The sequence below is a fragment of the Medicago truncatula genome, chromosome 8, assembly GCF_003473485.1.
Source record: "Medicago truncatula cultivar Jemalong A17 chromosome 8, MtrunA17r5.0-ANR, whole genome shotgun sequence".
Taxonomy (NCBI): Eukaryota; Viridiplantae; Streptophyta; class Magnoliopsida; order Fabales; family Fabaceae; genus Medicago; species Medicago truncatula.
Window position 1 is genome coordinate 28,233,721 of NC_053049.1, and position 19,711 is coordinate 28,253,431.

Consider the following 19,711-nt stretch of genomic DNA (forward strand, 5'->3'; position numbering starts at 1 on the left):
CCGTTTTGATTCTGTCCAAAGTTCGCTCAAGCGAACCGTGAGCGACCCGTAAGCGAACTGAACCCAGACCTACTGTAAGTTGGTCGCTTAAGCGAGCTAGCCGTCGCTTAAGCGAACTGAGTGTTAGTTAGCTTTTTCTGAATCTTGCTTCACGCACTAAGGGATCCTTTTGAGTATTTCTAGATGTTCCTTACAGCTTGTATAACCCTTGTATAGACTTAAAGTCCTACTTAAATCATGATGATAATTAGTTGGTTAATTTTATGAATTTGAATGTTGGAATGCTTGAATCAATTGGATGAACATGTTGCATTGAAGAGGTGTTAAGTCATATAAGTACATATGCATTTGTTGTTGAGTTGTATGCAGATATACACAAGTGGAGTCAGTTGCATAAGCATAAAAACGATGAGAACTTCGGTTCTGGAACGCTTTGTCGTTCAAAACGATGGAACACGATGTTGTTCAAAACGATGTTAACGATGAGGACTCATGTCCTGATAAAGAATGCTTTAACCATTCTATAACGATGAGAGCTTCGGCTCTGATATGGTACCACATGCATAATTGCATTTGTTGAGGAGTCTTAGAAGAGTTGTCATGTCTTGCATGAGTCTTAGAAGTGAAGTCGAGTAGTCGCATGAGTCATTGTTACTGTTGACATTGTTGTTGAATGATGAAGTTGATAATAAATGTTGTATTATGATTGTTGAATGATTATGATGATAGGGTGTTAGATTCATTATGTTATTATATATTATTATTAATGTTGGAGAATCTCACCCCTTCTGCTTGAAAATGTTGCCCTTCCTATGGGTAACTTGCAGGTGATCCTGAGTAGTAGGTGGTGGCTCACAAAGTCTAGGGCTCTGATACATGGGATGGGGTTTTATTATTTGAATTCTTTCCTATGTATCGATTTTGAATTATAACTGATGTAGTTATTTGGTGGTTGACTTTTATGTTGAAATGGCCTTTATGCCAAGAATAATTATTGTAGACTGAATGATGATGAAAATAATCCGCTGCGAGTTTAATGATAATTTTATGAACGACGTTTGATTAAATAGATTTTATATATCCTCTATTTAGCAATTTTTAAAATGAAGAAATGTAGCATGCCCGTTATGATTACTCTGATTATTTTGTATTATTACTATTTAAGTAATTTTGGGAAACGGGGTGTTACAGCTCGCGAGGCGAGGAAGGGTTGCTCGCCATGGCGAGTTGCACCAAACAACTCGCGAGGCGAAGGGAAAGGGCTCGCGTGGCGAGCGATGAAGGTCATCACTCGCGAGGCGATGATCATCACTCGCCGTGGCGAGCGATGAACAGAAGCACGGGCAGACTACGGGTTTTCTCGAAAATCCATCAAACAACATGGTTCAAAGCCTAATTTCAATTCCAGAATTCATCTAAATCATTATCTAAGGTCTAAGGACAGTTTCTACATCTTTTTAACAAGTTTCCACCGTTTAATCATCAATTCTATCAATTTGACCTAATTTCCGATTCTTCTTAAACTCATCCTAATTCATGTTAAACTTAACCATTGATTCACATACTTAATAGAATTGCAAAGTTAGTCTCACCCTTACCTTATAATCAGGTAATCGCAGCCCCTCTAGGTCTCTCCCTCTTCTCTTGACTTTTCTCCCTTTTCTCCAAAAGCAGTCGTACGTACGTTATGTTTTTCTAAACTAGGTCTCTCCTATTTATATAAATCTTTAACCTACTTATTTTTCTCTTAAATCCAAATATTAATATTCTATCCCAATATATATATATATATATATATATATATATATATATATATATATAAAATGTTTCTATAACAATAATAAATAACAATTTTATCTCTATAATATATATATATATATATATATATATATATATATATATATATTTCTACAACAAATCGTGTATATATTTCTATAACAAATGACATATATACATTCCTAAATCAAATAACATATATTATATTTTTAAATCAAATAGCATATATATATATATATTTCTAAATCAAATAACATATATATTATATTAATAAATATATAACATATATCATAATAAAATATCACTCATCAAAATAAATCATATAAATCACACAAATCATATAAGTATATTCTAAACTCATTTAAAATAATCAAATAATTAGAGAGGGCGTTACAACTCTCCCCCCTTTAAAAGAATTTCGTCCTCGAAATTCAAGCACACAAGAAATAAATTCAATCATTGCATAACCATACTAAACCATATATAGTTAAATAGAAACTTCAACAAAACATGCAAACCATATCAAAGTTAGTCAATCAAACATGATCACATAGTAAACATAACTATTAATCAGAAACACAACAACAACTAATCAAATAGCATAAAGATAGTAATATAACTATTACTAAAACTCGACACAACTCTTCTAATTGGCCGGACGGACCGACCAGCTCTGATACCAATTGTAACACCCCGTTTTCCCAACGTGAAAATTTCATTTATTTAATCAGAGTAATTCACCTAAACGGAATGTCACATTCTTTTCTTAAAATCATAAACTGTATAAATAACTATTTATCCTTTAAAATTCAATAACTAAAAAGTCTTTAATACTTCGCAGCGGAAATTATTCAATAATCAAAACAGTCTTTGGCACTAAAGCCTCTTTACAATTATGTCATAAAAATCCATTCTAAAAACATAGTCATAATTCTTCAAAAACAATACGTAAGGAATAGAAAGCAATAACAAAGTTCCCATCCCGTTACGTATCAGAGTACCTAAAGACACTTGAGCCACCACTCCTACTAATCATTAATACCTGCAAGTTACTCATACGAAGAGCAACATTTTCAAGCAGAAGGGGTGAGATTTCACAAAACAATAATATCAAGCATATAATTCAATAATTATATTTAACAACACAAATAACTTCATCTATTAGCAATAATACTTCTTAATGTATAACTCTTAATAATCCAACTAACCTCTAATTATCATTTACTTTATATTCATCACATCATAGTCATAGTTCATATATAGCATAACAACATCTTAATCCTAATTCATATACAACATAACAACATCATTAATTCATAATAATAATTATTCATCAAACACCTCATTATCAATTCATTAATAAAAGACAACTTATCAATTTAACATAAACATCATCAAGTACACTTAACAACTCATAGATATCATCATGTAATCATCATCACTAATAACTTTAAAACAACACAATATAATCATCTCTTATTAATAGTAATAATTTTCTACATCATAACATAAACATCTTCTTATAATATAACAACAACGTAACATGATATTCACTTAATAATAATAATAATTATATATACATCATCTCGTCATAATATAATAATATAACAACATAGCATGATATTCACTTAATAATAATAATAATTATATATACATCATCTCGTTATAATATAATAATATAACAACAACATATTCATCTTCTTGTATTAATATAACAACAACGTATTCATCATCTTATGAAAATATAATCAACACATACTAACACCAAAATCAACATCATAAATCTTCAACATAAACATCTTAAACAATATCATCATAAACATCATAGCATCTTTGATAAACAATTACCAAGTAATCACAACATTCGATCATCATCAATAACATAACATAATATTCATTTAATAATATTAATCATATATAGAACAACATATTCATCACTTAATAGTAACAATTATACACAACATCATAACAACTTAACAATATCATAATCATTATCTTAAACAACATAGCAACGTAACAATATCATAATCAATATCTTAAACAACGTAGCAACATAACAGTATCATAATCAACATGTTAAACAACATAGCAACATAACAATATCATAATCAATATCTTAAACAACGTAGCAACATAACAATATCATAATCAACATGTTAAACAACATAGCAATATTTTAGTCAACATCATATAATTCACATCGTACAATCTTCGTAGGTACTTCTTTAACAACACATGGGTAGAACACAACTCGACAAACTCATGGATGATAATTCATCGACAACTTAACAACTCATGGATGATAATTCATCAACAACGACCTTGACTCGACATATGCGACAATGCAACTTAGACACTTATATGCATGTGGTACCAATCGTCATCATAAGTATTAATATACTTTTATCGTGCGGAGGACAAAGCTCCTAAAACGTGCGGAGGACAAAGCTCCTAATCGTGGTGAGGACAAAGCTCAATGAAATGCTATGCATGGACTCTTAACAACAAAACACCGTAATCATCGTAATCAACATATCATCATGCATCCAATAATTTGGAGCTAAACGTCATCATTTCATAATATATATATAGACATCATGCACTTAGTTAAATAACAGCAGTAGCACAGTCAAATCACACAACAATAGAGAGATATCAATATATCAATTGCAATTCACAACATAACATTATTAATGTGAAGCATCAACAACTTAAACATCAAACATCTTCCACATAAGGCATATAAATATTTCACATAACCAACAACAACAACATAGGCGACACATAAACATCTCAGGATATAACAATATCAAATGATAATCAACAACAACTCATGCAACTTAGTTAAATAACAATAACAGCATAATCAGATCATATCAACAGCTTAATATCAATTCATTTTCAACAACTTCCTAATCATTCAATAATAATTCAAGTAATGCAATCAATCAATAAATCACATTATAAACACTTAGCATTTCAATATAGCTTCACAAATAACAGTTAACATCTTAGATAGGTCTCATTACTACCTAAAGTTCCATTCCTAATCCAATCAAACGACTCAGGTCTCAAATTCCTCAAAAGCACTCAATTCTGGATGTGCTCGCGAGGCGAGAGTTCTTACTCGCCATGGCGAGTACCACTCATCTCCCAAACTAGTATTGTTCTGGGTTCAATCTGATCCTACATTCAATCCTAATCAATACTAGGTATGTTCAGGCACTATAAGGCATCCAAGGTCCAACTAAAAAGGTCGAAACACAAAATCTAACATGCTCTCTGCCTTAGCTCGCGAGGCGAGGAAGGGTTGCTCGCCATGGCGAGTTGCACCAAACAACTCGCGAGGCGAAGGGAAAGGGCTCGCGTGGCGAGCGATGAAGGTCATCACTCGCGAGGCGATGATCATCACTCGCCGTGGCGAGCGATGAACAGAAGCACGGGCAGACTACGGGTTTTCTCGAAAATCCATCAAACAACATGGTTCAAAGCCTAATTTCAATTCCAGAATTCATCTAAATCATTATCTAAGGTCTAAGGATAGTTTCTACATCTTTTTAACAAGTTTCCACCGTTTAATCATCAATTCTATCAATTTGACCTAATTTCCGATTCTTCTTAAACTCATCCTAATTCATGTTAAACTTAACCATTGATTCACATACTTAATAGAATTGCAAAGTTAGTCTCACCCTTACCTTATAATCAGGTAATCGCAGCCCCTCTAGGTCTCTCCCTCTTCTCTTGACTTTTCTCCCTTTTCTCCAAAAGCAGTCGTACGTACGTTATGTTTTTCTAAACTAGGTCTCTCCTATTTATATAAATCTTTAACCTACTTATTTTTCTCTTAAATCCAAATATTAATATTCTATCCCAATATATATATATATATAAAATGTTTCTATAACAATAATAAATAACAATTTTATCTCTATAATATATATATATATATATATATATATATATATATATATATTTCCATAACAAATCATACATATTTCTATAACAGATTATATATATTTCTACAACAAATCATACATATTTCTACAATAAATAACATTTATTTCTATAACAAATCACATTTATTTCTACAACAAATCGTGTATATATTTCTATAACAAATGACATATATACATTCCTAAATCAAATAACATATATTATATTTTTAAATCAAATAGCATATATATATATATATATATTTCTAAATCAAATAACATATATATTATATTAATAAATATATAACATATATCATAATAAAATATCACTCATCAAAATAAATCATATAAATCACACAAATCATATAAGTATATTCTAAACTCATTTAAAATAATCAAATAATTAGAGAGGGCGTTACATTAGTCAGCAATCCTCGAAGGCAGTATTTTGTTGTTGTTGTTTCTACAAGTTTAAATTAATATTTTAAGTTAAATATTTGTGCACCCTCTTTTTTTAACTTTAGAAACTAACCCAATATTTTAAACTCCGTTGATTCTCAATTCTCTCTTTGCTTTAATTTCTACATATTTTAATGAGCAAAGAAGTTGCATAGATCGACCGTCGATCTATATAAAAAGGGAAGTTCTCAAGTTTCATAATCTAGCTATAGCCGCAATATATGGCAAAATCATCCTCCTCCTCCTCTACCAAACCTAAACAAACGCATGAGTATTCCTTAGCTTCAGAGGCGAGGATACTGGTAAGACATTCACAAGCCATTTCAATAGTGCACTAAGAAGGTTTGATATCAAGACTTACATAGATGACAATCTATAAAGAGGAGATGAAATATCACAAGCGTTTCTCAAGGCGATCGATGAAGCAAAACTTTCTTTGTTTTTCCAAAAAATTATGCAACTTCAAAATGGTGTTTGGATGAAGTTGTGAAAATACTCGAGTGTAGAAAACACAAAGGGCAAATTATATTCCCAGTTTTTTATGAAGTTGATCCTTTCCATGTTTGACACCAATTAGGAAGTTATGTTGAGGCATTTGTTAAGCATGAGCAGCGTTTTGGAAGTACAATGAATATTGTGCAAAAATGGAGGGATGCTTTGGGAGAAGCAGCCAACCATTTTGGGTTGGTGTTTACACTGAAATTTGGTAAACAATCGCTGGTTTCAAAGATGTTCACTTGCAAGATCAACCAATAAATCTTAAGAGCATATTGTGCTTTTTATTATCCGCTTCAAACGTAATACTTGTTCTTAAAGAACTTTGATTAAAACGAGAACAAAATACAAACAATCGAATCCAACTCAATTGAATCCAATCGAAGTTTAGTGTAAATAACAGTAAAGAAAATACTTAAAAATGCTTAAGTAGATTGCAAAGATGTTTAAAGACATGTATTGAAATTGTAAAGATTTAATGAAAATTGGTGCACATGTTCATACTTTGCAACTTGTGACTCGTTTGTCGCTTCCATACGGACAGTATTGAGTGTAAGTTTTGAGTATGATTGAATTGTGACCAATTTTTCCTAAGAAAAACTACTATTTATACAAATAGACCTATAACTACCTAGTCATAGCCATTCAATTTGAATATCGAATATAGCCGTTACTATCTTTTTGACCTTATCCACAAAGATGATAGCGCTTCGATAACATCTCTACCAATCGAACTGGAATTAGCGTCTTCGATTCTCGCTGCGAACATATCTTCGATAGATTTTTATAAAGTCAAGTCCATCTTCTTAGGTCAAACCCTTGACTGTATTAAATGATACCCTTTTCATAAATATTGGCTAACAGTTGGATTGCTCCATCAACAGGTAATTTTTTTTATCATATTAATGTTATTTGATTTACTATTAGAAAAATAAGATTTTTAAAAAATAATCCACTTGAGTTGCCTCGTGGTATTGGCTTGGGACCTAGGAGTATGCTCCTCTTCAAGATCTTAGGTTCAATTTTTCCGCTGCCAATTTGAATGGACTAATTTAGCTTCTTAAAAAAAAAAAAAAAAAAAAAAAAAGACATATGTTTATATTTTTCCATGTCTGTACAAACAGAGCAGAAGCTGAACTTGTTGAGGAAATTGCGATGGATGTGCTGCAAAAGCTGAATCATGTTTATGTTGGTGATCTGGATCACCAAATTACTAAATTAGTGCAACTTGCACAACTTCAGCTACAATACTATAAAAGCATAGATACTTATGAAAATCAACTAAGTCATGAGGCAACGGTTCAACGCATAACTGAACTTAAGATGAAGAGAAGCGTCCACATGCTTCGTTTGACATGTGAGAGGCTTTCATACATGAAGGATTCAGAAGCTTATGAAAAACTATTTTAGGTGCATTATAAATGTGCTTCTTCTTTTACATATTTATCAATGTATGTGTTACAAAACTTTTTTTATTTTATTGAAAGAATGTGTTACAAAACTTTAATCAGCACAAAGTTTAGCGCATGTAGTTGGAGCACAATGTGTGTAACTGTGATTTTAGTGAACTCAAGGATATCAAAATAAAGATTCTATGAACATCTTCATCATCATTCAATTAGTAACACCACATCTTGAAAATTATATTAGAGACATTTGAGAAACTTGAAGCTTCTCTAAACTATATTAAAGACATAAAGCTTGAGAAACTTGGTAAGAAAGGAAATATCATCTCACTACTCTCCTCCAAAGACTGCACCATTAATAAACTTCAAATTAAATTAAAAATAATAATAATAATTGAGAGGGGATACAACATATATGGATACAGTACACACGATTTACACGCAAAAGGAAATATATTAAGGAGATAATGTACTTCAATCTCATACAAAAACAGTTGAAAGGACAAACCAGAAGTAGCAAGACATCAATCAAAAAAAGAATATTGAAAACATCAAACACAAATATTACAAAAGGAAAAAAAATTACATCAGTTTACAAATGAATAACTAGAGTGTGTTTGCACCAACAACCAAAGTCTTGATTTTGATTAGCGTCGCAATAACATCTGCCATATTGATTCTTGCTTCAGGTGAATCTTCACAACAATTCAGTGCTAAACTAAAAATATATGACATGTGAGTCAATATATCATCAATTTGGTCCCCAGTTATTTGGACTAAATTTGAATCCATGACCTCCATGATTGAATTAGGCAATGATCCACTGATCCATGTCTTCAAGCTTAGTTCTACAACAAACATATCATCTGTTGGCTTTTTTCTTGTGAAGATTTCCATTAGCATAATCCCATAGCTGTACACGTCTCCTTTGACAGAAACAATTCCTTTAGATCCATATTCTGCATGTTAAGTCTAGTTATTACTAGTTATCAAATATTCTTAAAGTTAAGGCTTAGATCCATACAATGTACACATTAATTACTAATATAACATGTTGATGACTAATATGTGTTGTAGATATTTTTTGTTGACAAAATAAGATAGATTGGTTGGGACTGAAACATAAACAAGATAATGTTAAGAAGTAAAAGAGAAGAAATGACCTGGTGCAAGATATCCAATAGTAGCCAAAGTTTGTGTATGAGTTTGAGATTGTCCTTCATCCATGAGCTTGGCAATACCAAAATCACTAACATGTGCAACCATATTTTCATCCAACAAGACATTGGAAGGCTTTAGATCACAATGAACCACTGGTATTGAAGAACCATGATGGAGATATCCCAATGCAGATGCAACATCTATCATTATATTTAACCTTTGCAAGAAAGTTAGACAATAGTTATTTAAATATAACCATTTGTCTACACTTCCATTTGACATGAACTCCATCACCAATGATTTGAAATCAAGATTTGAGCAACTACTGATAATCTTTACCAGATTTCGATGTCGTAGATTTCTCATCGCATTGCATTCTGCATCAAAGCTCTTTGATTTTGCCTCTGATTGCAAATCAATTACTTTAACTGCAATCATCTCACCATCAAGAAGCTTCCCCTGATAAACAGAGCCAAATCCCCCCCTTCCAAGGAAATTACTCTCACTGAATCCATTTGTTGCTTGCACAAGTTCATAATATGATATTCTTCTTGGAGCTCCCAAAGTTGACAAACCCTTTTCAAGAGTATTTTCATTCTTTCTCCTTTTATTATGTTTTAAAACTATGATGCAAGCAACAACCAAAATGGCTGACACAACTATGGGAAGTATGCATTTCAATATAAGCTTTTTTTCCATTGACCATTTCTTAACTTGCTTACCACATAGAGGTACCAAGAGGCGAGGATCACCGCAAAGTGCATCATTATGCATAAATGATTGAGCTGTGAAATTTTTGAAATGTCCACCATCAGGAGTCTCTCCTTGTAATCTATTATATGAGAAGTTGATGTTTTGAAGATACAAAAGGGATTCTAAGGATTTTGGAATAACACCAGTTAACATATTTTGGGACAAGTCCAAAGAGATCAAGCTTACCATTTGACCAAGTGATTTGGGAATTGATCCATTCAGTTTATTATCTGCTAAGGAGAGACTCTGCAATGTTAGTAAGGAATTAATGGTTGTTGGAATGTTGCTTGAAATCTGATTTCTTGATAGGTCTAATCGTATAATTGCTCTCAAATTCCCAATCTCAGGTGGAAGATTACCAATTAAAGAATTTGAAGAAAAATTTATCTCTAATAAATCTCTTAGACTCCAAAGAGATAAAGGTATTCTAGAGTTGAAACTGTTAGATCCTACATTTATCCTTATAAGAGAAATCATATTTCCCAAACATGTTGGTAAAACTCCAGAGAGCTTATTATTTTTTAGATACAACTCACCCAAACTCTTCATTTCACAAATCTCCTCAATAAATGATCCTTGTAGTCCATTGTTGCTAAGACTCAAAAACTGAAGTTTTTGCAACTTTTTGAATGTACCAGGTATTGGTCCAGTTATATTATTCCTAAAAAGAGAAAAAGTTAGCAAGTTGCTCATGTTTCCAACTTCTTGGGGAATATTACCATCAATTCCACATGATTCTGCGGAGAAGAATTCCGAAGTTATGTTTCCAATTGACTTAGGAAGATTAGATATATGATTCCCTGATAGCTCTAAATATTTCAAATATCTACAATTTGTCAAGGAAGTAAAGAATTGATGAGAATCTTCAATTGTCAAATTGTTGTCATATATGAATAGCGATTCAAGGAATCTTAAATCTCCAAAAGCAGTATTGGGTAGAGTTCCACTGAATGCATTGTCATCCAATTGAAATTCAATAAGATTAGAAGAGTTGAATATGTTATTTGGAATATTTCCAACAAAATTGTTATCATTCAAGTATAGATATTGCAGACTAGGAAGGCTATATCCCGTATTTGATGGAATTGTGCCTGAGAGGCTATTCAGATCAACCTCCAAATCAGTGAGTGATGACAAGTTGAAGATTTTGGAAGAAATAGATCCACTTAAGCTATTGTTAGGCAAGTATAACACCTCAAATTTATCAAGATAGCCAATCTCCTTGGGAATCGTACCTGGAAATGTTAATAATGTTTTAGCAACACAAAAAGGGACAATAAAATCCGACCACCTTTTTCCTTTTTTTGGTATAATTATGTAATGTGATAAATAGGATTCAACAGTATTTGACATTTCTAGAAAAATAAAAATAAATTAAATTTAAATAGAAAAACAAAAAGTAAAAAAATATATACAACGAATTTGACTTTTGTGAAATATCACGAATTCCTTCCAACCGTTGGATTTTTTTTTACGTTGGATTATTTTTGGTTTTTATGTGCTTTGGATACATTTGTCTTTTAAAAATGCAAAAAATGAATCATTTATGTTTTATGTATTGGAGATTAAATTAGCACATATATGCTATAAATATTTACACCTCTGATTGTATATCAAGTGTACAAACAATAAAAACAAATTTGTAAACTATTATAAAACTCTCTTTTAATTGTGATTAAACATTTGGAAGTCTCTTGCTTGTGTGTTTAAGTATTGAAAGTCTCTTGGTTGTGTCCTTGAGCAATTTCAATCAGTTGTGATTATAATGAAAAATCATTTGGAAGTGCACGGGGACTGGACTACTCCTACATTGTAGGAGGAACCAATATAATTGCTTTGTGTCTGCTCTCTCTCTCTCTCTCTCTCTCTATATATATATATATATATATATATATATATATATATATATATATTTTTGTGTTTGATTATATTTGCTTCTATCAGACTATGTGTCGTTATGATACGCAAATTATCATACATACTTCCCTTTTAGATGTGGAACATGAAAAGACACTGCTTCGGTATTCTCCATGACTATGGAAGGATTTATTATTGTAACATAAACTTTGATGCCACAATTTTTTTTTGAAATGAGGAGGTTATAGCGAGCTTTTGGGAGAAATTGAGGACGACATAAAATTTAAGAGAAGGACAATATCTACTTGTTAAGAGGACGCTTTGATTTTTATTTTCTTGCATTTTACTTAGTATACAAATGATAAGCTCTACCATTTTTATAGGCCTCAGGAAAGAGTTCTGCATGCATCATACAACAATATTCTACACATTTCCCGAGAGAGTTCTATACACTTCTCTCTACTGCATGCGTTTAATACTCTGCTTTTATACTACTAGCCGACTTCTACACATCTCTAGAACTTTTTAGACTACACCACTTATTATCTCATTGGACTTGACACTTTATTATCCAACCACACACACTTCATTAAATTTATTGTTGAGAAAATTCTTGAATAATTTTTTTTGAATTTTTAATTCTATTTCTTAAGGGTTAACTATGCATTTTTTACCAAAAGTTGTTAATATTAAAGAACATTTTCAATTAAGAGACTGTTTTTTTTATGAATATTAAGAGAATATAATTCTAAAATAAAAAGATGAAATTCAATAAATAAATAAAAAGGTAAATGAATGCTTTTAGGAAATGTAAAATAATTGAAAAAATGATAATTATGAATCTTATTTGAGGTAAATATGTCGAGATAGAAAACACAACATACCTGTGAGAAAGTTTGATGATAAATCTAAGTATATCAATGATGTACAGTTACCAATTGATTGTGGAATGCTTCCTTCAAATTGATTGTTGTTTAAATTAAAATTTCTGAGTTGAGGAAGCTGATTGAAAAAATCATTTGGTAGTCTTCCATTTAAATTGTTAAAGCCAAAGTCTACCACCCTCAAATAAGTCATGTTGTTAAGCGATGGAATTTCACCTGCATGTGTGTAACAATAATATCACATTTAATATTTGTTCAGCGATGGAATTTCACCTGCCTTATAAAATTTTCTGACTTGACATGTTGTGATCTTGACACATTTTCTGTTTTTGAACTGAAATTATTTGGTGTTCTGCTGCTCTGTATGTATTTGGTTAGCAATTTTACAGGTTTAAGCGATGTATATGATTCGCTTGTGTCTTCTTGTAATTGATGATATCTTGTACCTCTTGTGCTTGGTATTGGTGTTAGTAATATTTTGCTAAAAAAATAAACAGGTGTTGGGATGATATTGGGGGAGTATTCTGACTAAAATATGTTAGTTGGGATTGTTGGAATCAACACTATTTAATGAGTTTCTTTGTAAAATATGTTCATGCATGTCCTTACTTTTTTTTGCCTTTCTTTTGAATAAAATTTAAATTATAAATAAAATAGATATATTTATTAACTAGTCTATCGTCACGGATTGGGATTATCTTTTTTCCAAACAAGCGGTGAAAGAATTGAGGATCCTATAAGGCAAATAGTTTTAATTTTGTATTTTTACTAGGAAATTCTTTTACGAGTTAAGAAGAGTTATGGGGCTTTTTAACAAGCACAGTAAGTTATCTTATAATCAATAGATTATAACTTATAAGCACTTATGACTAATTAAAAAAAAATCTATTTAGTAACCGTTATTTGATAACGAGTTTATAACTAATATGTTTACTAGCTTTAAGCTTATCATTATTTATTTTTTTTAATTTTTACAACTGTTGTCTTAATTGGATGAAAAAAAAATAAACAAATGTTTATAATTTAATTTCATATTTATAGTAAATTAGTTGATAGCTAATAGTAAATGACTTAATAAGTTAATCGAACCATTAATTTTATCGGTTGTTTTACCAAACAGTGTTATGATGCCTCAACCGCTCTTTTTGTGCTTTATTAGACCAGTGTGTAGGATCTATTACATCTTAAACTAAAATTTGAATATTATAGTGATAATAAATTGGAAAGATATATATAGTTTTATGAAAATTTACAAAATAATTGGATCGTTGTCAATCTTAAATTACTGTGTGATATGTTTTAGTGGCAAAAGGGGATTGCGGCCAATCTTAAATAAAATCTTAGAAATACAGATTTTGCAAAACCTAGACACTTTCATCATTAAAGAATTAAGTCGTTTATCAAGTTTATAAGCATATACTATAGAGAAACAAGTATAACAAACAGACAATGTTGTCAATGAAAATATCTTACCCTCCAAGTTGTTGCCAATAAGATATAGTTGTTGAAGTTTGGTCATGTATCGGATGCCATTCAGCATGGGTCCTTTGTTGAAACTATTGAATGATAGATATATAATGAGTCAATAATTAGTCGTTTTAATATAATATTTAGTTTCGTTTTATTTAGATTTAAGTTTATTTTATTTAAATATTATTTTCTTTTAGAGCTATTTTACTTCAATTGCATATTATTATATTTCAGGAACGAATGTTTGATAGATTGAGTCTTGGAGCAAAAGGAAGAGGATTAGGAGCTGATTCAGGTGAAAAATACGAAGATTGAAGACGAAAATATATCCTCACCAAGTCAGAAGCTTGGCACGGCCAGTGCCACCTCCCAGGGCCTCTTTTGCTGCTTTTGTTTCATGATCTAGCTGCCTGTTTTGACCGAAAAGCCCGTGGTTTCTTGTAGAACATTCTATTGAATAATTGCTTAGGTTTTAAGTCGATATAAGACTATAAATAGAGTAGCTAGCTATCAATAACATTCATCTTTTGTTCTTGGAAATAATAAGTGACAATTGTTTCTTTGAATAAAAGTTCAACCTTTATTTTATGTTTTTCTTCTTCTTCTTCTTCTCTTCTATGTCTCCAATGAACGTTAGTGAGTATACTCTTCTTGTCTTGAGATTTTTGGATATGTCTAATGACATAATCCTAATCAAACGAAGTTTTAAACCCTAATTTTATCTAACCCTAATTTCTAATCTAAATTCACCATTTTAACATGAATTAACCATTATCAAACTGTAGAAGCAAAAGTGGAGGGTTTGATAATTGTTAATCCATCATCTCAAATATCAATTCATAAAACGAAAATGGATTTTTGATATTCGAACAAGTGAATTTAGACAAGGATTGCAAAGGCAGCGAAATAGTCTTTGCAATCCTTGAGACATATAAGTTTCAAACTTCAAGGATTCTAATAGTAATCAAGTCAACGAAATAGGCTTGGTTGCTAGAGGAACCAAAATCTAATAGTAATTAAGTAAGCGAAATAGGCTTGATTGCTATAGGAACATAAGATAAACTTGTTTTTAGAAGTTAGGTCTAACATAAGGTTCTAGGTTTAATAGTTTGGTTTGTGAAGAGTTTGTCATTATGATAAACCAATAATCCCAAGGCGCCTTTTTAATATTATTGTTATTTTCATTATGTTAAAAATTCAAACTTTATAATCTCAAACTCTCATCTAATCATTATTTAAAGTTAATTGAATTCATAACTTCCTGTCGGAACGATACTCTTTTATTACTACTTCGGTAAGACCGTGCACTTGCGGTTTTATCCCATCAAGTTTTTGGCGCCGCTGCCGTGGAGTTATTGTAATTTGATTAATTTTTTTTAGTTGTTAGACTGAATTTTTTTTAAATAAAAAAATATATATTCTTTTTCTTTTTTGCCTTCAACTTTTGGAGTTTTTTATTCTTGAGTGCGAAGAACCATAAGTCTTGGAGAATTCGTTTCTGAGATTGAAAGGTTCTTCGTGAAAGAAGATGCAACACACATAATAATAACAATATACCTGAGGAGCGCACTCTCAAATAGTATGCAATCCCATCTTCATATGAGTTATACGCTGTTATTGTGTACGCAACAATTGAGGACAATTTTGAAATAAAACCTGCACTTATTTATTTAGTGCAGCAAAATCAATTTTTCGGATCACCTACTGAGGATCCGAATCTTCATATTTCAACTTTTTTAAGACTCAGTGGAACCTTGAAGGCAAACCAAGAGGGTGTAAGGCTGCACCTCTTTCTTTTTTCCTTAAGGGATAGAGCTAGTGATTGGTTTCATTCATTGACAATTGGTTCTATCACTTCATGGGACCAAATGAGGATAGCTTTCCTTGCCCAATTCTGTCCCCTTTCAAAAACCGCTCAATTAAGGGCGGGGCTTTTTCAATTCACTCAAAAAGAAGGGGAATCTCTTTACGATGCGTGAGACCGTTTCAAAGAAATGCTCAGGCTTTGCCCTCATCATGGTTTAGAGAAGTGGCTTATTATCCACACCTTTCATAATGATCTTTTGTATACCACAAAAATTTATGTTGATGCAGCTGCAGGTGGAGCTTTGATGAATAAAACTTATACAGCAGCATGTGCTTTGATCGAGGGCATGGCACAAAATCACTATCAGTGGACAAGTGAGAGAATCATAACTGCTTCATCACCCTTCCCACACAAAAATTCACTCAAAAAATTTTCACCAAATTTTTTTTACCCAAACCCCATCATTAAACCAACCCTTCCCACACAAAACCTTTTCCAAACCTAACCTCCACCCAAACCCCCACCAAGTCAAATTAAGGTCAATGACATCCAAGAGAAAAATTAAGGAGATTGAAGGCCTCGGAAGCGGTGCAAGAAGAAAACAATCAATAGTCTGAAATCATGGGATCCAATTCAAGAATCCCGAGCAAAAGAATAAGTATAAATCTCAAATCTCTAGAACTATCTCTTCCGGCAGGTACCCTGATGATTAATGCTTTGGATAGACTAGGAATAGAGGAACATATGATTAGGTTGTTGAATAACACAACCTTGTGCTTAGGTACTTTCAAAGGGTTATGGCTTGCACCATATAGGGTAGGAAAGAAGTAGGAATGATGAGGACTGTTGAGCTGTGTATGTTGTGGGTTATGCTTTATAACCACCCTGTTAACATTTGCTATTATTCGCTTATTATCTTGTTTCAATTGCTCGAAAGAAACCGGATGATAAAGGTGATATAGTGGAATCATCACTTATCTTTATATAACAGTAAAAACAATTGTAAGACATAAAAGTTATATTAATAGTTAATGTGGTAGGCGAATTTAGAAATGAAGGACAAAAATCCATAAATCAAACAAAAAAGGGGAGAAAAACTAGCCAATTAATGTACATATAGTTTATTATTTATTTTTATATAACAGTAAAAACAATTGTAAGACATAAAAGTTATATTAATAGAAAAAATTTGTATCCAAAAATAATTTAATAGAAAAATTTACTTATAAATGTTGATAGTTCTTTGTTAGAAAGTTTTATAATGGACCCATTTGTTATTACTTTTTTTAAAATAGATTTTAGTAGTGTAATATATTTGTTACGCTTTTTTTAACAAAGAAATTTTTTCGGAAAGCTTCAAATGAAAAATTTCTTTGAATAACTTATCTTAAAATGTAATTCTAAAAATTTCATCATTTTTGTTGAAATTTTTTATGATAATAAAATTGTGAAAAAATGTCTAAAAAAAAAAGCTATTTTAAATTGATTTTCATAAAAACCATTTTTAAAGATGTCATTTTGAAAAAATATGTGATTTAGTTAGTGTTTGATAATCACATGCTATTGTTTCATTTGTATATAATAATTTGATGTATTACAATAATTTCATATTTTGTGAATGATAGGTCAATTGTGTAACCATACTGCTTTTTTATAATTTGGAGGAATATGAATAGCTTAACTATGGTTATATTGAATAGATGAGATTGCAAGATGCACAAAAATTATAAATCCAATTCTAATCACATTAGATATCAAATATGTTATGAATGTGAAGCAGATTGCAAAGGTGCATATAATAATAATATATACTTCACAACAATCCAAATTATATAGGAAAACATGTATTATAACTTTGATTTGGCCCCATCTTAACACTCAATACAGCCTAAAAATGATTCATTGTGTTAATAAATTGTGCATGGGATTAAATTTAAACTGAGGAATCAATTACTATGATGTTAACAGGAATGATGTTTGCGTGTTTTTATGATTAAGATTGTCAAGGGGTTATGTGGAAGGAAGTGTGAGAGTAAATTTATTTATCAGCTGTCTTGCTTGAAGAATGAATCATTTATGCTTTATGTATTGGAGATTAAATTAGCACATATATGCTATAATCTGGATGTTTTAGGAGAATTTTGATATTGGCTTGTTTACATTTGTGAAGAACCAGGTCTTGCTGCTATTAGAGAAGCCACACAAAATGGGATGGTCATTCCGAGAGGACTATCCAGTCCTTAAAAGATTTATTGAGAGAGTGTGTTCTAAAGCAAGGGACATAGTTGTTTGAAAATGAGTTTCCTACGCCATGATTAATGAGATCATGTTTATTATTTAAAAATTTATATAAAAATACAAATATTTGTAAAATATTACATAAAATACATGAGACTCATTAACGCCGTCTTTATTATTAATGAGATGTATCTTTATTATTTGTAATACTATGACATATTTTTAGTCTAACATATTATAATATTTCAGCCAAATACCACATTTGGTCCTTTTAGTGTGACATAATTTTCAAGTTAGTCCTTTAAGTTTCAAAAGTTTCAAATCGATCCTTTTAGTTTGACCAAATTCCTAAGTTAGTCCTTTAAGTTTCAAAAGTTTCACATAGGTCATTTTAGTTGATAAACTATTTCACCGTTACCCATGTTGTCAGTTAATAATTAATTGATGTTGATGTAGCCGTTAAGTTGTTGACTTGGATCAAAACGATGCATGTTAAAAGTTTCGGATGTCAAAACGTTACGTTTAATGGTCACAAACATCATTTTAGCACTATAAATGTCGTTTAATAGTGCTAGAAATGTATTTGTTGTTATAAATAGCTGTCTTTCTAGCACTATAAATGATCAATTGTGATATTTGACCTAATATTTATTAATAACTATTTCAATATTTTTATAGCAAACACAAAAAAGGTTACGAGAAAATCAATGGGTTATCTTCAGAAAAGTCGGATTAAAGTCTATTTTAAAATTTGGTTTTAGATTATTGTAATTAAAGAAGATGAAAATATAAATGGGTTTATGAGAATAGATAGAATAGAGGGAGGTGTTGTTTTTTAAATAGGGAATTTTAATCTTAACCATCGAATTTAAATCCAAGGTCAATAACTATTCCCATTATTCTCACTTAAAAAATGAACTCTCTCTCTCTTTCTACATATATATGATATGTTTGAAAATATAACTACGATAACAAGATCTTGACGCTCGTGCTGAAGACGATCTGGTTCAGCGAAGGAAGAGCTTTGATACGGTGGAGGTTGTCCTTCGACAGTGGGGAAGAAACATGTAAAGTAGGTAACTTTTCCAACGCTCAAATTATTATATAATTAAGGAGTAGAAAGTGTGTAAAATGCATTTGTACTTAGGTGTGGCAGTGGTGCCACGGTTATATAAACGAGCTCACTGTAACTGCTTTTGTGAAACTCGTACGTTGGAGATTCTAGGATTTGGTTAGAGATCAGTTGGACGGCTAGGATCGCCTTAGGGTGGTGATTTTGTGCGAGGTGGTGTAATGGGTTAATACATCTATTGAATTGGACCGAAATCTGGTCTGGAACAAATTCCCCCTAAGCCCTCATTATCTTTATGACATGAGTAGATTGTATATTCTCAAAATTGTTGGTTGGCCGATGACGTTTTGTTGTTTCTCCCAAAGAGTTCGTAGTGCGAGGAGAACTTCTAAGGAGCA

At 31.3% G+C, this 19,711-nt stretch overlaps 1 protein-coding gene, 1 non-coding gene and 1 pseudogene across 2 annotated transcripts; 1 reads left to right on the plus strand and 2 right to left on the minus strand.

Annotated features, from left to right (window-relative positions):
* Positions 1-6,391: 6,391 nt before the first annotated feature.
* LOC120577526 (disease resistance protein RPV1-like) lies at positions 6,392-8,075 on the plus strand (annotated as a pseudogene).
* A 430-nt stretch (positions 8,076-8,505) lies between these two features.
* On the minus strand, positions 8,506-11,338 carry LOC120577527 (receptor kinase-like protein Xa21). The gene is made up of 2 exons (XM_039829102.1): positions 9,235-11,338; positions 8,506-9,030 (listed from the first exon to the last, which is right to left on the minus strand). Exons 1-2 carry the CDS (start codon positions 11,336-11,338, stop codon positions 8,678-8,680), a joined length of 2,457 nt encoding a protein of 818 aa, XP_039685036.1. The 3' UTR covers positions 8,506-8,677.
* A 4,774-nt stretch (positions 11,339-16,112) lies between these two features.
* Positions 16,113-16,219, minus strand: LOC112417591 (small nucleolar RNA R71). The gene has a single exon (XR_003008192.1). It is a non-coding gene; the product is annotated as a small nucleolar RNA R71 (small nucleolar RNA).
* Positions 16,220-19,711: the final 3,492 nt, after the last annotated feature.